Source organism: Mastigoproctus giganteus, chromosome 6 (assembly GCF_048544385.1).
Source record: "Mastigoproctus giganteus isolate SK-2022 chromosome 6, ASM4854438v1, whole genome shotgun sequence".
NCBI lineage: Eukaryota > Metazoa > Arthropoda > Arachnida > Uropygi > Thelyphonidae > Mastigoproctus > Mastigoproctus giganteus.
This window is the reverse complement of record NC_143580.1, coordinates 11,860,207-11,885,647: the sequence shown is the minus strand read 5'-3', so window position 1 is coordinate 11,885,647 and position 25,441 is coordinate 11,860,207. Positions and strand designations below refer to the sequence as shown.

General features: G+C 38.0%; 1 protein-coding gene across 1 annotated transcript in view; it reads left to right on the top strand.

Annotated features, from left to right (window-relative positions):
- The window catches only part of LOC150083915 (uncharacterized), a 352,627-nt gene that overhangs the window by 220,476 nt on the left and 106,710 nt on the right, over window positions 1-25,441 (top strand). The window contains exon 11 of the mRNA XM_090375828.1: window positions 16,339-16,452. Coding sequence (XP_090231954.1) covers window positions 16,339-16,452 — 114 coding nt within the window. The remainder of the gene's footprint in view (window positions 1-16,338; window positions 16,453-25,441) is intronic.

Below are 25,441 nucleotides of genomic sequence, written 5' to 3'. Positions count from 1 at the left end.
ATATTAAATCAGGCAGTAAAGGAAGTAAGCAAACCCTTAGCCATAATTATGAGAGCTTCCTAGGACTCAAAGGAGTTTCCCATGGACTGGAGATGTGCAAATGTGTCCCCAATTCTCAAGGGGGGGATCAAAGGGTGACATGCGTAATTAGAGACATGTTATTTTAATTTCTGTTCCAGGAAAGTTAATGGAGGCACTGGTTAAAGAAGCACTGCAGGATTATAGGTATAATCAATGGGTGCTGCTCTTCGTGGACTTATGTTATTAGTGGAGTCCCACAGGGTTCGGTGTTGGGTCCACTGTTGTTTTGTATATTTATCAATGATATTGATGAAGGTATATCAGGCTTAGTATCGAAGTTTGCAGATGATACAAAGGTTGGCAGGGTTGTTAATGACAGTAATGGCAGTGTGTTACTGCAACAGGATCTAGAAAATTTGGGCAGATCGGCTGAGAAGTGGCAACTGAAGTTTAACATTGAAAAATGCAAAATACTGTATATGGGTAGAAGTAACCCCAGAGAAACGTACCAACTGTGTGGTACTACACTTAAGGTGGTAGAAAATGAAAAAGACCTGGGAGTAATTATACAGTCAGATATGAAGTTTTCTGAGCAATGCAGACAGGCTGCCAGGGACATCATGGGGTGTTGTCAATGATATACAGGAATTTTGCTAGCAGGGAAAAGGAGGCGATTATCCCTCTGTATAAGGCAATGGTCAGGCCACACCTTGGGTACTGCTTGCAGGTCTGGAGGCCTCATTTTAGGAAGGATGTAGATTTGCTTGAGCATGTACAATGAAGGGCAACAAGATTGGTGAGGAGAATGAAGGGGTGATCTTACCAAGAAAGGCTTAAGTGCAAGGTGATCTGATTGAGGTGTATAAGGCCTTGAATGTGTTGAGTACGCTGAATTCTGATGGGATTCTTCCACTTGTTCAGATTATGAACCTAAGGGGGCATAAATTGAAATTTAGGAAGGACAGAGGTAGAACGGATGTGCGGAAATTTGCATTTAGCCAGTGGGTGGTTAATTGCTGGAACAAACTTCCATCTGTCGTTGTGGAAGTTAATAGGTTAAAAAAATTTGAGGAACTGGACAAACATTTAGAGGGGATTGTTTTGTAATTTTTTTTTTCGCTGATGCTGAATAAGCTCACACACTTGCTTTCTTACATCACATGCCACTACTACTACTAATTTATTCCTTCAAATTTTGTTTTCTGGAAAAACCTCGCTTCACATGTATTTCCTAAAAATTACAATCTGCAGAAAATTGGAGTTTAGTGCCAGTGTATCTTCTTTCATATTCTTAACCTTCAACCCAAGCATGGTACTAAGTACTATAGGTTCTAATATCTTTTGTTCTTGGTGTTTTCATTTAAAAAAAAAAAAAAAAAACAAAGGAAATATAAAAAATAAAAAGGCCTATAAACATGACTCTTTGTGGAGGGGGGGGGTCAAATTGTACAGTTTTACTTCTGTGTGGGATGCAAAATCATGAATAAAGCTTTTCATTGTCTAATCACAGCCAGTTCTGGAAATTCCTAGCTTGAGATGCTATCGTCTTTTGACTTTCTGGGCATTTTATTCAAGCTTTCCTTTATTCTGCTGTTGTTAGTTGAAGATAACTAAATGAAGCCTATCTGACCTTGGGGATTTTTGGATATTTCCCATTATATCAAACTTGTGCACAATTATGAGAATGGTTTTTCTTGTGAGTCTCAAATTTCTCAAAAGATTTTATAATTTAATGTGCATCTTCTGCAGCATCCTTGAATTTTGTATTTTATCATTTAAATATTTACATTTTTAAAACTAAAACTAGTTTCCTAACTTTTTGCCCATCATACATTTACATATGGATATAATTTTTTTTTTTCCTTACTAGATAATGACATACTGATAAAGGGTATATATGCATAGCTGTATCTTGTTATCCATTATTCTGTCTTGTCTGATAATAAATTCTGTTTTTGTTACATTTCAAGTACATGTAAATTCATCAATTCGCAGTTCAAACAAAAACTCAAAAGTGATTGTTCTTTATTCCCCCTACTGCTGTTCAGCTCTAACAACTTTTCTCTATATGCAGAAGGGTGTTTCAAAATATAAGAGCAATTTTAACTAAAAAAGAAAAATTATTAATTTTCATTACCTTCAATTCTTCAGTATAACAGTTTCAAAGTTGGTCAAGAATTTTATTTACTACAGGAAGAACTGTTTCCATTTCATTACTGACCAAGTTTCCACCAATTCCATAATTTAGTAATTATCACTAAATATATATACCTGTGACCCTCATAACACGGTAGTTAGGTTACCATAAAATCTCGTTTAGTGCGAAACTGTGTTATATGAATAAGAACCAATACATAAATGGGGGGTTACGTTCCAAAAGCTAACAAAAATACACCATTTTTTTATAACTATCGGAAACTTAATTTTTAATAAAAATAGTATTAGCCAGCCAAAAAAAAAAAAAAAAAAATCCGAACAAAACAATGATAAAAACAAAAAAAAAAAAAAAAAATAATAATTAATAAAAAAAAAAAAAAATAATAATTAATAAAAAAAAAAAAAAGGAAATTAAACCTATCATCCTATACGATATTTCGGGTAAGGGAAGCCCCTTACCCGAAAGTACTATCCAGATGATCTTTGAATTTCCCCAAACTGCCGGCCTCTACCACCCATGAAGGCAACCTATTCCAGTAATTTATAACTCGCTGGCTAAAATAAAACTTCCTGCAGTCCAATCTAAACATTCCCCCCTTAACTTGAATTTATGTCCCCTAGTTCTAGCATCATTTATAATCTTGAAAATTTCGTCCTCATTCATTTTACTGATGCCTCTCAGAGCCTTAAACACCTCAGTCAAATCTCCTCTAAGGTGTCTAGTTTCCAAACTCTGCAACCCACATATTCGAAGTCTTTCTTCATAAGGACGCCCTTTTGCTGATCTCACCTGGCGAGTTACCCATCTTTGCACCCTTTCAAGAAGCTCCATGTCTTTCTTTAGGTGCAGTCTCCATACTTGAACACAGTATTCCAAGTGTGGTCTAACAAAAGCCTTATATAATGGGATTATCACGTCCCTATCTCTACTTGCAAAAGTTCGATAGATCATTGATAGGACACCATGGGCCTTCCTTGCAACCTGTTTACAATGCTCAGAGAATTTCATGTCTGACCGTATCGTAGCACCCAAGTCCCTTTCCTCCAGTACTGGTTTTAGTTGAACTCCACCAAGTGAATAAGTTATTTTGGGATTACTGTTTCCCAGGTGTAATACCTTAAACTTTGTTGGATTAAAGCATAGCTGCCATTTTTCTGACCATTACTGAAGTCTATCTAGGTCTCTCTGAAGAAGTTCAGCCTGACAGTGATCATTAACTACTCCCAATTTTGACATCTGCAAATTTAGACATCACGCCCTCTATCCCTTCATCAACGTCGTTTATGAAAATTAAAAACAACAGTGGTCCTAATACTGATCCTTGGGGAACCCAACTTCTTACATCAATCCAATCTGAGGAATAGCCATTTATCACAACCCTCTGCCTCCTGCACTGAAGCCATCCTTCTATCCATCTAAGGATTTTCCCAGTGATTCCAACCTGTTCGAGCTTATAAAGCAACCGCTCATTTGGGACTGAGTCAAAAGCTTTGAAATCTAAATAAACAATGTCGAAATTATTCCCTAAATCCAGCTCGTGAGTGACCCTTTCGAAATAGCGAACCAGATTTGTTAAACATGATTTTCCCTTTACAAAACCATTCTGAGTATCCTTGAGAATTTCAATTCGATCCAAATGATCCTGAATTCCACCCTTGATCATTGCATCCATGATTTTCCCTATTACTGAAGTCAGACTGACAGGTCGATAATTTCCAACTTCACTTTTAGAGCCACCCTTATGTATGGGAGATACATTTGCACTTTTCCAGTCCAAGGGAATCTCCCCAGAGTCTAGTGATGCTTGCATAATTAGCCTATAAATAGTAATAATTGAACAAACGCCTTACAAACTGATACATATGTCACATAATGTACATTCATTTAATTTTCTTCCTATTTATCACTGCTAAGCACAATCAAACAAAAGCATTTCCTCTGCTGCAGAATATCTTCGCCATCTGAACATAACTGCACCATCTAGATTTCGTGTATCTTCTCTCTCTCTCTAAAAATTCAGTAATCTGTGTTTGGTGCTTTTGCTTGATAGATCTTTGTAAATTTAAAAGTTATTGTTATTATTTGGTTTTTAGGAGCATTAGCAACTAAGGCCATATTGCTCCGGGGATATGCGGTGGTCATTCCCTGACTTTTCCGCATCCTCCGTATTTGGTGGTCACAGGCTCGAACCCCAGTCTAATCAAGAAGCATGTGCTATGCACTGCTGCTCCTGCCCACCTGGCTATGGAGGCGCCCAATTCCACAAGTCTTTCATTTCAAAAAGTAATACCATGGCTGAATGGTGCTTCTGATTTTTAATTTTAAATATTTTAAATGCTTGAGTAATCTCTATACATTTCTCTAAAAGAGTGATGTAGCAGAAACTTTTGCAAATGAATGAAATTTTCCAAAAATTTCTGGCACCTTAGAAAGTATTTAAAAAAAAAAATTAAAAAATACACACACACACACACACACACACACACACACACACACACACACACACACACCGGGTGATTTACTACCAGTGCAACAAACTTGCAGGAGGTGTAGGGGGCACAAAGACGAATCGGAATCACATAGCATTGCAGGGTCCGAAATGCCTTCGTCAAACGGTAGATGACGTTGAACGGGAGGTCGCGTGAACAGTGATCCCGCTGGAAGTCAGCATTTGCGAACCGTTTCTGTTGAAGAAACCAAGTAGCAAAAGTCCTCCAAAGTGGATAATCCGCAGGCTCCAATGATTGAACGCATTGCAGATGGTATGAGCTCATTTGGTTTGTTGACAGTATCCTCCACACAGTGGATTGGGAAATACCCAATCGTTAGCCTATTGCTCGAGTACTCTTACTCTGATTGCCTTCTGCAAGACGTAAGACATTCTCCTCATTGTCTGGCGTCCTCGTCGTTCGCTCTCGATTCATGGTACCACTCGTGAAACAACCAGTCTCACGTAACCTTATGTGCACACGTGCAAAAATCGTATGATGAGCAGCACGCCTGTGTGGGAAACATTCCTGGTACAAGCGCAGAGCGGCGCGCCCATTACAGCCCGCAGCTCCATACACGAGGTGCATGTCGGCCAGTTCAACGTTTGAATACTTTTCCATCCTACTGCCTCGGGAAGTGGTTCGCAAATGCTGACTTCCAGCGGGATTGCTGTTCACGCGACCTCCCATTCAACGTCCTCTACCACATGACGAAGGCATTTCAGACCATGCAATGCTATGTGATTCTGATTCGTCTTTGTGCCCCCTACACCTCCTGCAAGTTTGTCGCACTGGTAGTGAATCACCCTGTATATATACAGGCTACCACTGTATAACACGGCACTTCTCCAACATGGTTTCGCTCTAACATTAATAAATTGCAGCAATCCTCGCACAACACGGTACTCATATAACATGGTTAGATAATTGCGGCAAACCTAACATAATACGGTATTTTTGAGCTTTTGTGTGGGGGAACCCTACTATTATGTTGGATGTAATTTTTCAACATTTCAATATTTTTTTTGTGACTCCTGCTGTTGACTCGCTAGTCGTTATGCAATAATATAAAGTTATTGGGAAATCCCTGTATTTTATTTTGTTGGGAAATCCAATGTTACATTCTGTGCTATTGAACTTGTGCTTTGTTTGAGACCATAAAAAAATTGGGGCTTCGAAGTGTGCAATTCGTTACTTTTAAGGGTTTTGTAAGGTCATTTTGGTTTTTATTTGATCATTTATAAATTTTTACAGATGTATTACTAAAATTTATTTTTAAGAACTGTATTGGAATAATTTCTAGCTCTAAATTATGCCTGGGGAAAGTAAAAAAGCACTGCTTAGAAGAAACTTTATTTCTCTAGAATCAAAGATATAAATTTTAGATCATCTTAAAGAAGGGGAAAAGGTATTATACATTGCAAAAAGTTTAAATTTAAGTGAAGCAATCAATTCAGAGAATGATAGTGCAGATGAAAATTCTGTAGTTCAAAATTTTAAATTAAAAAGCATAAGGGAAGGCATAAACCTAACCGAGCAATTAGAATTTTATTTTTTGAATGTAGAAAAGTTGTTAGAGTTGCTCAGCAGTAGGGAGAATAAAGAACAATCACTTCTGAGTTTGCACATAAACAACATATCCGATATCCTTCCTAATGAGGTAGAACATGCATTTGAAGAAAATGAAGAATCTGAAAGCCCTGGGTGAAGATGAAGTTACCTTAGAGTTGTTAAAATTGGGAGGAAGAGACATGACACAGAACTGGCAAGACTCTTCACAAAATGTTAGTAAAGGTGTGCCCGCCTAATGAGTGGAATAATGCAATCATAATTTTGCTCCATAAGAAATAATACAAATCAGTTAGAAATTGGATATTATAGACTAATTAGCTTGTTGTCCCACACCTAAAAGTTGTTTACTAATAGATAAAAAAGGAATCTTGATGAGAATCAACCGAAAGAGCAAGCTGACTTTAGGACAGGATTCTCAACTATCGATCACCTTCATGCAATATCACAGCTAATGGAGAAAGCAAATGAATATAATACACCATTATGCCTGGTATTTGAAAAGGATTATGAAAAGGAATTTGACTCCACAGCAGAAGGCAATGTTTTGGGCACTGGAAAGACAAGGCATAGACACCCCACTGCATACATTATGATTTTGAAGAAAATATATGAGAATGCTACTTCCTTTATTAGACTGGACAAAGACTAGCAAATTTAAAATTGAGAAAGGAGTTTGACAGGGAGACTATCTTTGAAGTTGTTTACTGCTGCCCTTGAAGAAGCTTTCAGAAGATTGGAATGGTCACAGAAAGGAGTCAAAGTCAATAGAGAGTACCTAAACCATTTACGATTTGCAGATGACATTGTGATCATAAGCCACGATCCCAAAAGAATTAGAGGAAAATCTTAATCAGTTATGCAGAGTAAGTAAAGATTTCGGATTTAAGATGAATATGGCTAAAACAAAAGTAATAATTAACAAGAATGCCACAGAAAGGGATATAATTATTGAAGGAGCAGTAATTAAAAAGGTGGATTCATACACCTATCTGAGACAAGTCATCAGTAATAATAATGATAAATAGCTGGAAGTCAAGAGAAGAATAAATTTCGGATGGATAACATTCAGGAAATATATTCACATACTGAGGAGCAATATCCCTATTTGTCTGAAATGTAAAATAATGAACCGGTGTATACTCTCCACCATGACTTATGGAAGAGAAGCAAAAACTACACAGCGAAGAATGGAATGAATTACATTATGAATCAGACTGTTAGATAAGAAGAGAAACAAGTGTATTAAAAAGAAAACAAAAAAATAAAGGACATTCTTATCAAAACTAAAGAAATGAAATGGTCTTGGGCAGGATACATAGCTGAAAGACATGATGACAGATGGACTCAGAAAATAACAATGGTACCCAAGACGAGCAAAACGAAAACACAGAAGACAACAATGGAGATGGACAGATGAAATTCACGAGTAGTAAATGGATGGCCATTGCACAAAAGAGAAGGAACTGGAAAGTTGCTGGAGAGGCCTTCATCCTGCAGTGGATTGAAAATGGCTGATGATGATTACTATTTGACAATATGGGGAAAGGAACCACAGTTTTTGTTACACTGGCCAAAAAAATAATAATAATAAATATATATAAATCTAGTCTCCAAACACTGCAATTTGCAGAACTTATGTTTTTCTTGGTAACAGCAATCCTTTGTTCCACTCACTTATCTCGTTGCCCTTCTCTGTACTTGTTTCAGCAGCTCTAGATCTTTCCTAAATCGAGGCCTCCAGACCTGTATGCAGTACTCAAGGTGTTGGCCAACCATTGCCTTATACAAAGGCGATAATCACCTCCTTATCCCTCCTAGCAAAATTCCTATATATCATTGACAAGACCTCATGAGCTACTCTTGCAGCCCATCTGCACTGCTCAGAAAACTTAATATCTCACTGCACAATTATCCCCAGTTATTTTTCATTCTCCACTACCTTGAGTTACTCTGAGGTTACTGCTAACCATAGGCTGCACTTTGCATTTGTCAATGTTAAACTTCAGTTGCCACCTGTCAGCCCATCTACTCAACTTTTTCAGATCCTGATGCAGTAATGTACCATACTTATCATTAACAACCCTACCAACCTTCATATTGTCTGCAAACATGGGCAATAAGCCTAATATACTTTCATCAATATCACTGATAAATACAGAAAACAACAATGGGCTCAACACTGACCCCTGGGGGAGACACCACTAATAACAAAAGTCCACGAAGAGCAGTCTCCATTGATTACCACTCTGTCTTCTCCCATGCAACTTTTAACATAGCAGCAACTGCCCTTAATGCCATACTGCTCCAACTTGTACAGTAGTCTTCCATATACAACAGTATCAAAAGCATTACTAAAATCTAAGTATATGATATCAAAATTATTTTTTGCATCCAGTTCCTTTGTAACCACATCTTGGTATCCAATCATATTGGTCAGACAAGATTTCCCCTTAACAATCCCATGCTGTGTCTGAACTATCTTTATAGGTATGAAACGTTTAGTTGCTTCCACTATTAATTCCTTGAATGCTTCCCACTTAGAATTTGCTGTTGTAACATCATCGGTTGGTCCCACTGTACAGAATTTAAACACACTGTAGTCACCTTTATGGAAGCAAAAACCCCTTCCTTTACCCCTGATGGTAATTATATCTTTAAGTAAATCCCACATCAGTACACTGTGATCACTGCCACCTAATGGTTCCTTTATCTGCAAATTCTTAATATATAAATGATCACTGCTGATGAAGAGTATTACCCTCCGTTTGCCTCTCAAACATGCTGCTGCAGAAAACAATCATCCAATAAATCCACAAAAGTTTTACTAGTGAAACTCTAATGGGTTTCAGTTCTACAGAGATTAGGATTGTTTTTTTGGGGTATTTATTAAGCTATCATCATCATTATTATTATAATGATCTAAGTGGTTCATAAATTTATATAGATAATATTAAAAAGTTTAAACAAAATTTTACTTGAATGATAACACCAGCAATTTTTTCCAATTGTAATGAATCTAAATTCAATGGGAAGATAGGAAAACATCATATATGTATGGATGTATAGTATCATATATATGTATGAATGATGTACAGGACTGAGTCACATTATTATTACCACCTACCTAGTATCCAGCATATACGCCTTTTGCAGCATGCACAGCAGCCACCTGCCGTGGAAGAAACTCAATAAGTCTGCAGAAGGCTGCTATGAGTATCTGTGACCATGCAAACTGCAGTGCACCCCAGAGTTCCTGTTAGTTCCTTGGTGGCGGATCCATCCGTCTGATGTGTCGATCGAGGTGGTCCCATAGATTTACAATTGCGTTAAGATCCAGAAAATTTGGTGGCCAAAGGAGTAGCTTGAAGTCTTTGTCGTGCTCCTCAAACCACTCACGGACAATTCTGGTGACATGGCATGCCGCATTGTCTTGCTGATAGATACCATTGCCCTCAGGGAACACGGTCAACATGTACGGGTGTACCTGATCAATGACAATCGATGGTAACCATTTGCGATCGGGGTGTCCTACAGATGTATCAGCAGATGCAAACCATGCCATGAAAACATTCCTCATGCCATTCTTCCCCTATGCCACCCCACTCTTCCCTCTGATGAGGTAAGAGTGGCATGCCACACTGTCAGCAGGGGCCATCTTCCATGTCAGCTCCTTCCTTCTGTTTCCTACCCTCCAGTCTTCTGCCTCCCAACCTTACTTTTCTCTTACACAGTGCTTTTTTTTTTTTTTTTTCTTTCTATATATATATATATATATATATGCCCCACAGGTCTAAATCTAAACACATCAAAATTATTGCCTGACCTATTTGGCCTAGAACAAGTTATCAGCGAACAACCCTATGCTCTGTTAAAATTACAACCGTTGCTCAAGAAACAGCAATATTCTCATTCTCAAATCTGGTCCTAGCCACTGAAATCCCAGGAAAGTAGGTGGCAGGGCCCACCAGAGTACTCTAACATCAGTGGTACACCTGATCAGCCTCCCTGTGGCACGGTGGGTAACGTCGGGTCCCACTATGGGCTTGGCAGCTTATAGACCGTAGGAACAAAGGACACAACACAATATACAGCACATGTGACCCCCACACACCTTCAAACCTCTGGCCCGATACAATGTTTATTCACGTAGATGGGAGAAATCCCAGGAACTGTTAGACACCAACATACCCTACACCATAACACTGTCCCCACCAGCCTGCCTTCTGCCAGGTGTTTGTTCTCAGAGGTTTCACGCACCAGCATGGGTGCTGTCACCAAGCGTCTGCTCCGAAGCCCAATGCGCAGCAGGGTTCACTGAACTGTCGTGTTGGAGATCTTTCTGTTAGTCCCATGGTTCATTTGGACAGCCAGTTGAGCAACAGTATTGTGCTGATCGGTTCTGACCAACTATTTCCCATTTCAGCTGACATTCGCCTCTGGGATCAATGGCGCATGGGGTTCCACAATTGGCATGTCGGGTCATCAAAACTGTCCCATATGTCCAGTCTTGATACACTTTCACCACTGCAGCACATGAGCATTTCACATAGTCCACTGTTTCAGAAATGCTGGTACCCCTGGCCCGATAGCTGATGATCATGCCTTTTTCCAGGTCTGAAGGTCACATGCTTTGCCCATCACAAAGGGTGCTGTCAACCTTTCCGGATCCGGTACTGTGTTCACAGATGCTGAACATCAAGCCTTATATGCTCATGGTGTGTGAACTTGTGTGCTGTATGATTTGCTAGGCATATGTGATGTCTGCATTGGGTGGGTGGTCATAATATTGTGACTGGACTCTGTATATACATATAGGCCTCTGTAGCCTAGTGGTCAGGAGTGGAGGTGCAATAGTACACGCTATTTGAGTAGACTGGGGTTCAAGCCCCTCATTGCTAAATACAGTCAATCTTCCACCTGCGCTGGACCAGCATGGTAAATTATTGGCATTAGTAGAGGTATATGATGCAAGAAAGCAAGCTTATGCAGCATCAGCCAAAAAAAAAAAAAAAAAACTTCCACTTCACCCCTTCGTTCATTTGAAATATCTGTCCAGCTGAGCCTTAAATTTATTTAGACTATCAACTTCCACAACAAGGGATGAAAGTCTGTTCCGCCAACCAACTACCTGCTGGCTAAAGGCAAATTTCCGCACATCTATCCTACATCTGTCTTTCCTCAATTTGAATTTATGCCCTCTCAGGTGATTATTCTGAGAAAGAGGAAGAATCCCATCAGCATTGAGCATACTCAAACCATTCAAGGTTTTATACACCTCTATCAGATCACCTAACCGGTGCGTAGTCTCCAGACACTGTAATTTGCAAAACTTAAGCCTTTCTTCGTAAGAGCAACCCTTTGTTCCATTCACTAATCTTGTTGCTCTTCTCTGTACTCGTTCCAGCAGCTCTACATCCTTCTTGAGGTGTGGCCCGACCATTGCCTTATACAAGGGAATAATCACCTCCTTATCCCTGCTAGAAAAATTCCTGTATATCATTGACAAGACACCATGAGCTACTCTTGCAGCCCGTCTGCACTGCTCAGAGAACTTCATATCTGCCTGCACAATCACCCCCAGGTCCTTTTCATTCTCTACCACTGTCAGTGTAGTACCACAGAGTTGATACGTTGCTCTGGGGTTGCTGTTTCCCATATGTAGTACTTTACATTTGTCAATGTTAAACTTCATTTGCCACCTTTCAGCCCATCTGCTCAACCTTTCCGGATCCTGTTGCAGCAGCATAGCATCCGTAGTGTCCTTAACAACCCTGCCAGCCTTTGTATCATCTGCAAACTTGGACATTAAGCTTGATATACCATCATCAATATTATTTATAAATACAGAAAACAATAATGGACCCAACACTGAACCCTGAGGGACTCCACTAAAGGAAGTATCTATTAAAAAAGCATTCAACAGAAACAGAATGTCTATGAGAAAGAGAATGGAGAGACTTTGTTCTAGATTGAATGGAGTCTAGAAACCTGAGAGGGTTTTGGGGGGCACACCCCAGATGTGGGAACAATATTCCATGGTGAGGCATATATGAGATTTGTACAGAGTGAGTAACTGTTTGGAAGAAAAATAATGCCAAGAGCAAAAGAGAAAACCCAGTTGTTTAGATGCTGAGGAAGCAATATTTGCGATGTTCCTATGTGATGTTAATACAGGCATACCTCGGTTAACGTTACCTCTGATAACGAAGCTTCGATATGACGAAGTCCGCAATTTCAAGCCCCATTTAACATAAAAAAAAAAAACATTCCAGTTTAATCACCTGAAATCTAAACAAACTGAAGAAATTACGGAAACCTTTGGGGCTTCTCGTGGTTGGTTCGAGAAATTTAAAAAACGGGCCAGGATTCATAGTGTAAAATTAACAGAAGCTGCAAATAAGTTTCCAGAAAAACTAAAGGAAATAATTGAACGTGAAAATTTTCCACCAAATTTGGTGTTCAGTGTTGACGAAAGCGGTTTGTTCTGGAAACGGCTACCAACAAAAAGCTTCATTTCTATTGAAGAAAAATCAGCTGCTGGGTTCAATGCAGCCAAAGACCGTTTAACGTTACTCTTTGGATCAAATGCCTCAGGCGATTATAAATTAAAATTGTTATTAGTTTACCATTCAGAAAATCCGAGGGCGTTAAAAGGTAACATAAAAATGAATTTACCTGTAATATGGAAAGCAAATAGAAAAGCGTGGGTTACCAAGGAGTTATTTACTGATTGGTTTGTTAACCACTTTTGTCCTGAAGTAAAACGGTATTGTCAAAAAAACAACTTTGAAGAAAAAGCTCTTTTGTTGTTAGACAATGCTCCGGGACATCCTACTGATCTTAACACGTTGGACACATGCATTCCTGTCAAAGTTGTGTTTCTTCCAGCAAACACAACTTCCCTTATTCAACCATTGGATCAGGGAATAATAGCATCATTTAAAGCTTATTATCTGCGTCGAACATTAAGCAATTTAACTGAACTAGAGGATAAAGAGGAAATGACAGTTAACTTTTTGGAAAAACTACACCATTAAAAACGCAATTGAAAACATTGATAGTTCTTGGAAAGAAGTCACTAAGAAATGCTTAAATGGAGTTTGGCGCAAAATATGGCCAGAAGTTGTACTAGAAGAAGAAAATAACATCCAAGAAATTAGAAATGAAGTTATCCAGATGGCTCAATCAATAGGTTTCGAAAATGTCGATGAAGAGGATGTTAGAAATTTATTGAATGCAGAAGATGATGGTTTTTCAGTGGAAGATTTAGAAAACCTTGTTAGCAACGAAGACAAAGATAATGAAGACGAAGTTAAAGAAGTTCCTGCCGAAAAAGTGTTAAACAAAGATTTAAAAATGTGCTTAAATGACATTGAAAACGTTTTAAATTTTTTTAGTGAAAATGATCCTGATTTAGGAAGAAGTTTTATTGTTAAGCGATCAGTGTTAAATGCAATAACTCCTCTAGGCAATTGTTAAATGAAAGAGAAAAAAAGCATAAGCAATCAACTTTAGACTCATATTTTAAAATGTGATTTCACTTTGTATGTAAGTTGACTGTTTATTTAATAAAACCTTTCTTTGTTCGAAAAAGAAAAAAGCTTTTCTTTATGTAGGAACGTATCCCTATTCCGGCCATAGTATTTTTACCTCTGAAAACGAAGTTTCCCTTAACGAAGTAATTTCGCGGAACGCATCCTATTCGTTATTCGAGGTATGCCTGTATATCCCAAATTCATAAAGGAGGGAGATCAAAAGATGACATGAGTAGTTATAGACCTGTCAGTTTAACATCTGTTCCAGGGAAAATAATGGAATCACTGGTTAAATAAGTAATGCAGGACTATTTGGACAGGACTATTTGGACAATTATATTGCAATCACAGCATGGATTTGTCAAGGGGTGGTCTTCTAATCAATCTGATAGGTTACTGTAATGCAGTGACTAAGGAAATAGATGCAAAAAATAATTTTGACATCATATACTTGAATTTCAGGAAAACATTTGACACTTGCAGATAAATGACTGCTGTACAAACTGAAGCAATATGGCATTAAGGGCAAGTTACTGCTATGTATAAAGGGATGGTTAAGTGGAAGAAGATAAGAGTGGTTATTATTGGCCACTGTTCTTCGTGGACTAGTGTTATTAGTTGAGTTCCCCATGGGTTAGTGCTGTGTCCATTGTTGTTTTCAATGTTTATGAATGATATTGATGAAGGTATATCTGGCTTAATGTCTAAGTTTACAGATGATTCAAAGAGGTTGGCAGGTTGGTTAATAACTATGCTACTGCAACTGGATCTAGGAAAGTTATGCAGATGGGCTGAGAAATTGTAACTGAAGTTTAACAGTGATAAATGCAAAGTACTGCATATGGATAGCAGTAACCCCAGAGTAATGTACCAACTGTGTGGTACTACACTCAGGATTGTTGAGGATGTAAAAGACATGGTGGTAATTGTGCAGTCAGACATCAAATTCTCTGAGCAGTGCAGAGATGCTACCAGGACAACTTATGGGGCTTTTTTCAATGATATACAGAAACTTTGCTAGCAGGGATAAGGAGGTGAGTATCCTTTTGTATAAGGCCATGGTTAGGCCACATCTTGATTACTGTTTACAGGCCTGGAGGTGTTACTTTAGGAAGGATGTAGATCTGCTTGAAGGGGTACAGAAAATGGCAATGAGATGTGAAGGGAACAAAAGGGTGCTGTTACTTAGAAAGGTTGCAGTTTCTTGAAACTAGGAATCCGTGTGAAGATCTGATTGAGGTGTTTAAAACCTTGAATGGATTGAGTAAGCTGAATATTAATGGTATGCTTCTACTTGCTGAGCTACACACATGAGAGGACATAGATTAAAGTTGAAGAAGGATGGTTTCAGGATAGATGTGTAGAAGTTTGCATTCAGCCAGCGAGTTGTTGTTGGAATTGAGATTGTTGGAACAGGCTTCCATGTGTTGTGAAAGTGGATAGGTTGAATACATTCATAGACAAATTCCTGTTGGGTACGGATGGGTGAACTTTTTTTTTTTTTTTTTTTTTTGTCTGATATGCAAGAAAGCTTGCTTTCTTGCATCATTTGCTATTACTACTGCTACTATGAAATGAGACTAATTGTTTCATCTTCATATTTTGTCTATAACATTTTTATTTTTTTATTTTTGGCAAAATTAATTTTTTGTTCAAAAATGTAATGCATACAATAAGTATTGCAGTCCATTAAGGAAAAATCAAATAGTAGTATCACCACTAGCAAACAGTGACTTGAGAATTTTTTTATGGCACATGAATCTGTAGTAATGACCACTCAAGAATAATGATCCCTGCAATGGCATCCCTTAAACTTATGTATAAAGCAGTCATATAGATTTTCCAAGAACCAATTGCAACTAGGTGAGCAATCATCTGCTAAACTACCTGCGAAATTTAAGCGATTTAGGTAAACTGATGCTATGGTATTTCATTCAGAAGTAATAAAGCATTTATAATTAACTGCTTCAAATTGAATGTATTTATGGAGTTTATGATCCCAATTTCTCTAAATGTTTGAACAGCTTCCTTAGGTATCCCTATTTAACACAGTACTGTACCCTGTAAAGGGATTATACTGGTTATAATATGAAAAAAAAAAAAAAAAAAAAAAATATATATATATATATATATATATATATATATAGAGAGAGAGAGAGAGAGAGATTAAAACTCTTAAGAAGTGTAAGAACTTGATTGCAGCCACAAACCCTGATTCATGCATCTGGTGTAAACAAACATGGCTACCATGGTGCTGAACTGCTGCCATTTGAATGCTGATTTGTGTGCATGATCTGTCAAATAGAGCGGCATATTTGGGCATTGGTATTTAACGTATAACTTGATTTCTATTTGCTGTCTTAGCGAAGATTATTTATTTTTAGCATATTTTAATAAATATATGCATTCTCTCTCTCTCTCTCTCTCTCTTTAGTTCAAGGTACTTTGCAGAGCTAAAATAACTTGTTAATATTAATAATTAATAACTTTTATAAGCTGTATTGTGCATTAGAATCACCTCTGTTATACTTTGTGCAGTTATAACAGCATTACTTCTATATAGAATCAGAAGAACCAAATTTAATTAACTGGAATCCAATGGAAGAGGATTACTGGAACCAACTCAATAGTTATGGTGTAGATCTTGATGATGCTGAGGTTGCAGCATTTGGTTACAGTAAGTATTTGGGTATCAGTAATGTTATCTTTATTTTTTCATACATTAATATAAAATATCATGGCAGAGCATGATGAATGGATGATATATAATGTTTTAAAACTACACTGCATTAAGTTTGAAAATAAACATTAAGGGCAGCTGTGCTGTAAAGTACACATACTTGCTGGAACTGTCTTGTCTCTTTTGTAGCTAGGGTATTTGAGAATGAACGAAAAAAAAGCTTTGAAGCAAAATAATAAATTCACCTAGGCTACCGTGGTGCCATGACAAAATTTCATTCAGATTAGAAATTTTGGAATGTTAGAAAGAGTCTCCACAAGTATGTACTTTCAAAATCAGTGTAATGGGTAATGTTAAAATGTGTACATTCATAGATTTAATTTTTAAATTGTAAAAAAATTATATTTAAATGCATAAAATTGAATGGAATAAGTTCAATTTGAATTTTCTTAAATTTGTGCCCTAATGCACCAATCAGTTTTACCATGACTTTTTTCTAATATTCCCATCAGATGTCTTGCTGAGTTTAAATTCATTATCATATGTACACAGAGTGGACAGAAATCATGGGATGCCTACCTAGTAATGGGTAGGCCCACCTTTTTCCCAGGTAAGGGCAGTCACATGGCAAGGCATTGAGTCCACTAGTTCACGAAAGCATTCCTCAGGTATTTCCATCCATGCTTGCCGATAATTCCATTGCATTCTTGGGTGGAGGATCCAAAGCTTGAATGGACCTTTCCACAGCATCCCAAAGATGCTCCACATGGTTCATGTCCGATGAACGGGGAGGCTATTCCATTGTGGTAAAATCTGCAGAATGCTCTTCGAACCATGTTCTAGTCACCACAGCTCTGCAAGGAGACACATTGTCCTGCTGGAAGAGTCAATTGTCCGGTGGGTGCATGATGATCATGAAGGATGCAGATGGTCTGCAAGGATGAACATGTAACCTATACCATTCAGAGATGCATCTAGATGTACCAGAGGTCCCAATGTGTGCCAGTTTAACAGGCTCCAGCTGACCAGGATAGCCAGGTGGGTAAAGTGCTTGCCTGGCAACCCAAAAGGTCGCGGGTTTGAATTCTGCCTTGGGCTTGGATCAAAGTAAAATGCAAAAAGTTTGGGAGGTGCATTATGGCCATAAAGCCAATACGTCAACAACAAACAAAAAAAAAAAAAAAACAGGCCCTACACAATTACCGACCATCCACCTGCCCAAACAATTCTTTGTTGACATGACGGGTGCATAGCTTTGTGCTGCTTCCTCCAGATACACACCCTCCCGTCCGCTCGAAATTAGTATCAGTACAGGCATATGATGCAAGAAAGCAAGCTTATACAGCATCAGCTAAAAAAAAACATGCTTCTTGTTTCACCCATCCACTTGCTACTGTCTAGTTCTGCCTTGAATCCATGTAAGTATCAACTTCCACAATGGCAGATGGAAGCTTGTTCCAGCAATCAACCACCCGCTGGCTAAAGACAAAACTTCTGCACATCAATCCCACAACTGTCTTTCCTCAATTTGAATTTATGCCCTCTCAGGTGATTATTCTGAGCAAGAAGAACAATCCCTTCAGCATTGATCATGTTCAAACCATTCAAGGCTTTATACACCTCAATCAGGTCGCCTCACAGGTTCCTAGTCTCCAGACACTGTAATTTGCAAAACTTAAGTCTTTCTTCATAAGAGCAACCCTTTGTTCCATTCAGTAATCTTGTTGCTCTTCTCTGTACTCGTTCCAGCAGCTTTACGTCCTTCTTAAAATGAGGCCTCCAGACCTGTATGCAGTACTCAAGATGTGGCCTGACCATTGCCTTATACAAGTGGATAATCACCTCCTTATCTCTGCTAGAAAAATTCCTGTATATCATTCAAAAGACATGAGCTACTCTTGCAGACCATCTGCACTGCTCAGAAAACTTCATATCTGCCTGCACAATTACCCCAGGTCCTTTTTGTTCTCTACAACCATCAGTGTAGTACCACACAGTTGATACGTTACTCTCGTGCTACTCCTTTCCATATGCAATACTTTATATTTGTCAATGTTAAACTTCAGTTGCCACCTCTCAGCCCATCTCCTCAACTTTTCTAGACCCTGTTGCAGTAGCATACTATCATTAGTGTCATTAACAACCCTCCCAACCTTCATATCGTTTGCAAACTTAGACATTAAGCCTGATATACCATCATCAGTATCATTAATAAATGCAGAAAACAACAAAAATGGACCCAACACTGAACCCTTGGGGACTCCACTAATAACACTAGACCATGAAGAGCAGTGTCCATTGATTACCACTCTGTCTTCTCCTACTCAACCTTCCCTTTATCTATAGCAGCAAATTGCCTCCAATGCCACACTGCTCCAATTTGTGCAGCAGTCTTCCATGTTCAACAGTATCAAAAGCCTTTATAAGATTCTAATTATTCTTTGCATCCAGTTCCTTTGTTACCACATCATAGTATCCAATAAAATTGGTTAGACAAGGCTTCCCCTTAACAAACCCATGCTGTGTCTGAGCTATGACTGAAGTCTTGTCTAGATGATCCTGCAGTGCTTCTTTAACCAGTGCCTCCATTAATTTCCTCGGAACAGAAGTTAATCTAACAGGTCTGTAAATACTTGTCGCCCTTTGATCCTCCTTTAGATTGGAGATGTGCAATAGACATTTGCACATCTCCAGTCTATGGCTACCTTCCCTGAGTCCAAACGGGCTCTCATAATTGTGGCTAAGGGTTTATTTACTATCTTTGCTGCCTCCTTTAATATAACTGAATAGATCCCATCCATCCCAAGTGCCTTTCTTATGTTTATCTTCAACAGTTTCTGCTGCTCCCCTTTGCTCTCAGTTATTACAAAATCAATTAGCTGACTGCCAGAGTTTAATAAACCTTTGGCATTCCCCTCACTGAATAACCCTCGTGTATACATGTAGTTGCAAAATATGCATTCAGTTTGCTAGCTACCTGAGCAGGATCATCAAGCGTTGAACCATCAATATCAAGTGGGCCAATCTGATTCATCCCCTTCCTTCTAGAATTTATATAAGTAAACTCTACAATTATCCCCAGGTCCTTTTCATTCTCTACCACCCTTAGTGTAGTACCACACAGTTGATATGTTACTCTTAGCTTACTGTTACCCATATGAAGTACTTTACATTTGTCAATGTTATACTTCAGTTGCCACCTCTCAGCCCATCTGGTCAACAGAAAAACAGCAAAGAATTCTTTGCTTCCTTTGCCAAAGTTTTCTTGTAATTTGCCTTTGCCTGCCTAACATTCTCTGTGACTTGATTACATACCAGCTTATATCTACCATAGGCTTCTGTGTCACCTATTAATTTATATGTAATGCAAGCATTTTTCTTCTCTGCCACATATGTCATTAATTCATCTGACATCCATTTAGGCCTAAACCTTGAACAATATTTCTTAGTGTTATGAAAAGCTTAGTAGCTTCCAAGATTAATTCTTTGAAAGCTCCCCATTTTGAATTTGCTGTTGTTAACTTCATCAGTTTGTCGAGCCGACCGGGCTAGCCGAGTGGGTAAAGTACCTGCCCGGCAACCCAAAGGTCGCGGGTTCGATTCCCGCCTCAGGCTTGGATCAAAAGTACTGCAAAAACCTTGGGAGGTGCAATATGGCCACAGAAGCCGATGCGCCAACAACTACCAAATCAAAAAAAAAAAAAAAAAATCAGTTTGTCCCACTGTATAGAATTTAATACCTTGCTTCCGTAACGAAGAGTTCGGAGACTTATTTTGTTGAAAGCAATGATGTGGTGCATTTGATTTTCCAGAATGGAAAATCAAATTTCTGCTTTATTACTGGCAACAATTTATTTAAAGATCTATCGACACTGTCTTTCAGCACTAAAATTCTTAAAAAGTGCAACGAATAATGCATACATCAAAATCATCTACTTCATCAACTGTTTTCCTATTCACTGATTTTTTATCTTCCAAGTGTGATAGCAATGTACGTTCTTTTCTAACCAGTTTAATTGATATTTCCGCTAAACCTCTAGTTCGAACAGCTCTTCTTGTAGGTTGACTTCTAGTTAGAATTAAACTAACTTTTAGAGTTAGTTGGTCTCAGGTGATGAGGGTAGCATGGTTTTTTCTCCCAGGCTCATGTATCATCCAGATGATTTGTATGCTAATACAATCTAATGAAGCGTTACAGCTTCAGATATTTAGTTGGTCTCAGGTGAGAATAGCATGGTTTTTTCTCCCAGAAACTCGAGTTTTTTGTCCAGCAAAACAAAGTCAATCACAGAACATGCTCAATTTACAGACAGTATATGTGGAACAATATGGTCTTAGTTGCTCCTTAAATTCTACTACAATGATAATACTAGTATATGTCATATGTACTGCTCAGTCAGATGCTTCTTTCTTCAAAATGGTTTGGTCCAGTTGCCAAGGCACCGAATTATGTTCCACTTGTCAACTGACAGTACTGTGTTCTAGTACTGGTTGCAACTTGTAATGTAGTTAACGCTCATGTATGTTCCATCTCTAGGTGATATGATGTCACATTCAGAGCAAAGCAAACTCTTAAATGTGAATATGTATTATTGTGGGGTGTTTTTGCATTAAAACCAGGTTTAAATAATTAAAATAGGCAAAAATTTATTTCTTTTAACAGTTGAAAAAAATTTACTGTTATATTAAATAAGCCAATATTCCTTTTTTTTTTTTTGTATAATTAAAGTATTATATTAAGAAATAACCATTTTATTATAATTAAGAAATTAAAATAGACCCAAATTCGGGTTGTCTGCATTCCCAGGCAGCTGTCCGTAGCTAGGTAATACTTTGGTAATACACTGCTAATACTAATAGATGCTATTACTAAAGAAGAAAGAATTGATGGATGGTGACCTGTGGGGAACTGATAAGTGTACAAAAAAGTGCTATGTGAAATATAACAAATTATTCTTGGCATTTTGATAATTTCTCATAGCTGTGCTAAGTGGCAGATAATAATTCAATCAATTATGGGGGAAGAGCATTAGTGTAAGTTTACATGTATCATCCAAGTGATTTGTAAGCTGATACAATCTAATGAAGTGTTACAGCTTCAGATATTTAATACAAGCATAGCAAAAGCTGTATGGCGTTATGAATAAATTTGGTTTTATGAGTGCAAGGTTTTTGAACCATAAATTGAAGCAAATTGATTTTGCAAAAAAAAAAAAGAAACACACACACCCCGCCTCAGGTCATTCTTGGCATTTTAATACTACCTGTAGCAGTGCTGAGTGTCAGAGAATATTCAGTAAGGTAAAAACTGAAATTAGATCTCTATGTAGTGTAGTTTTGGAAAAGTTCTTGACATCCCAATCCAAAGGGCAGTGCCACTGTTATAAACAAAATTTTTGAATCAACATTACAGTTCACCAGACAATCCAAACAGAAATCAGTAGACTAGAAAAATATTATGTATCTAATGTTTAAAAGCATGCTACTCCAGCAATGCTGTGATGGTATTTTAATGTAAATTTTTTTTTTTTTTTTTTTTTTTTGTCTGTGAAATTTAATTCATGGTGCAGTGTGAATTTTAAAAACAAATTTTTCCAAAAAATCTGTTGTTCCTGTTTTGGCCAAAAAAAAAAAAAAAAAAAAAAATTCCCCTTTTGTAATCTGATTTTTGAAAGTCAAAATTTGGATAATGCATCATAGCTGTGATAATGCATCATGGTGTAGTATATTGGAATATTTTGTAAATTTTATTTTTTTTGTTTTAGCTATACTGCATTTGAACTGAAGATGGGGAAAAGAGAATGGTGGCTGTGATGTGTTGGACAATTAGACCTTACCTGAGAGGTGATTTCCCTGGAAGTTAAGGTCTAATTTCTTTTGCACTGAGTGTAGCATGCATTCAGAGCTATCTCCAGCTAGTATAATATGGTACATTTCTCTGAGGTTTACTGCTACCCATATGTAGACAAATGCAAAGTACTGCATATGGGTAGCAGTAATAACACCAGAGAAATGTACCAACTATGTGGTGTTACACTTAGGATAGTGGAGAATGAAAGAGACCTGGGGGCTAATTGTGCAGTCAGATACTAAGTTTTCTGAGCAGTGCAGACAGGCTGCCAGAGTAGGTCATGGGGTCTTGTCAGTGATATACAGGAATTTTGCGAGCAGGGATAAGGAGGTGATTATCCAGTTGAATAAGGAATTGGTCAGGCCACACCTTGAGTACTGCCTACAGGTCTGGAGGCCTCATTTTAGGAAAGATGTAGAACTGTTTGAGCCGACCGGGCTAGCCGGGTGGGTAAAGTGCCTGCCTAGCAACCCAAAGGTTGCGGGTTCGAATCCCGCCTTGGATCAAAGTACTGCAAAAACCTTGGGAGGTGCATTATGGCCACAGAAGCCGATGCGCCAACAACTACAAAAAAAAAAAAAAAAAAAAAACCCTGCTTGAGAGAGTACAGAGAAGGGCAACAAGATTTGCGAGGCGGATGAAGGGGTGCTCTTATGAAGAAAGGCTTAAGTTCTGCAAATTGCAGCTTCTGTAGACTAGGCATTTTCAAGGCAATCTGATTGAGTTTAAAACTCCTTGAATTTATTGAGCAGGCTGAATGCTGATAGAAGTCTTGCTCAGATTCAAACTGAGGAAAGACAGTTGTAGAATAGATGTGCAGAAGCTTGCCTTTAGCTAGCAGGTAGTTGATGCTGGAACAAACTTCCATCTGTAAATAAATTCAAGGTAGAACTAGACAAATATTTAAAATGAATGGATTGGTGAAATGGGAATGGGTTTTTTTTATTTTTTTTATTTTTGGCTGATGCTGTATAAGCTTGCTTTCTTGCATCATGTGCCTCTACTAATGCTAATGCAAATATTGTAGCATACATTCAGACCTGTCTCCAGCTGGATATAATATTGTAGCCTGCATTCAGAGCTGTTTCCAGCTGGATATAATATTGCTGCAGGTGATTCTATTTTGTTAGATTCAAAAAGAGAAAAGGTAAAAATTTGATAGTTTGATAAACTGCTAATCGCAGTTTGCTAGACTGCTAAGATAAGCTGCTAATCGGTATTATGATTTCAAAGGTGTGCAAATGCTTTCAGTCTTATCCATAAAAATTTGGAGATCACTGGCGAGAGAGTTTGACCATCCTTGAAATGAAGGATGAAGGTAAAGGTGGTTTAATGCAGTAGTGAGAAGCATGTGGTATCAGGTAGCAATTTCTTTAAGCCTCTTATTGCAGTTCTCTCTGCCACAGTTGAAGAGCTAAAGGATTAACTTGAAATGTAAGGCTTTAAATTCATTCCAAAAATCACTTGTTTATTGTCAAAATCTTAAATTTGTACATGTTATTTATGACTTTAAGCTCCCATAAGTAGTAATCTAGTTTTGAATACATTGTATTTCAAATGTTGTATTAGTGTTGTGTTCCTTCAAAAAGCAAGAGGAATCATGATTACAGGAGTCACTACCACCCATCTTATTAGGAATTCATAACAGGTAGTAACAGAGAGAGAAGCTCATAGTTATGATCACGTTCTAGTGATATTCCAATAACTGGAAATGTTTAATTTATAGTAGTTGTAGTATTGGAAAATGATGCAAGAAAGCAAGCTTATATAGCATCAACAACAACAAAAAAGAAAAAACTCTACACAGTATCTATACCTCCAAGGATTTGTCTAGTTCTCTCTTGAATGTATTGGACCCACTTTCAGAACACATTGAAGCTTGTTCCAACAATCGACTACCCTCTGCTTGAAGGCAAACCTCTGCACATCTATCCTGCAGCCATCCTTCCTCAGCTTGAATTTATGCCCCCTTATGTGTGTAGTCTCGGCAAGAGGAAGAATGCCATTAACATTTAGCTTACTTTATCCATTCAATGCCTTAAACACCCTAATCAAATTTCTTTGCAGGTGCTTAGTCTCCAGATGCTGCAATTTGCAGAACTGAAGCCTTTCTAGATAAAGCACCCTTTTGTTCCCTTCACCGGTTTGGTTGCTGTTCTCTACACCCATTCCAGCAGGTCTACATGCTTCCTAAAGTGAGGCCTCCAGGCCTGTATACAGTATTCAAGTGCAGCCTAACCCTGGCTTTTTACAAAGGGATAATCATCTCCTTATCCCTGCTGGCAAAGTTTATGTATATCATTGAAAAAACTCCATGAGCTGTCCTAGCAACATCTCTGCACTGCTCAGAGAATTTCATGTCTGACTGCATAGTTACCCCACGTCTGTTTCCATTCTCCACTACCTGAGTATAGTATCATAGAGCTGATAAGTTATTCTGGAGTCACTACTACCCATATGTAGTACCTTGCATTTGTCAATGTTAAACTTCAACTGCCATTTTCCAGCCCATTGAACCAATATTCCTGGATCTTGTTGCAGTAGCTCACCTTGATGACTATCATTAACCACGCTCTCCCAACCTTTGTCATCTGAAAACTTAGACTTTAAGGATGATATAACTTCATCAATATCATTGAGAAATATTGAAACAGCAATGAGCCCAAACCTTGGGGAACCCCACTAATATCATTAGTTCATGAAGAGTAGTGCCCATTGATAGCCACTCTGACTCCTTCCACTTAATCATCCCTTTATCCATAGCAGTAACTTGCCCTTAATTCCATATTGCTGCAGTTTGTACAGCGGTCATTTATGTGCAACAGTGTCAAAAGCTTGTGCGGATGTACATTTTTGCCACTCCTGGAACAGAGAAGTTTTTTCTGATTTATTAGCTTAAATTGGCATATTAACTTATTTTCTAGAGTAGTTTTATATTCTTATTTACGATACTTAGATTAAAGTAACTCAGATAGAGATTTTGTAGGTATTACTTAGTATCGGAAAGGGTATCAAATCCACGCATTTACCGTTCGTAAATAGCCGCCATTGTTACGCGATACAAAATATCTTGAAATAGATAGCATAAGCTTAATATAGAAGAGTATAGTACATAATATTGTCAATTAATCAGAT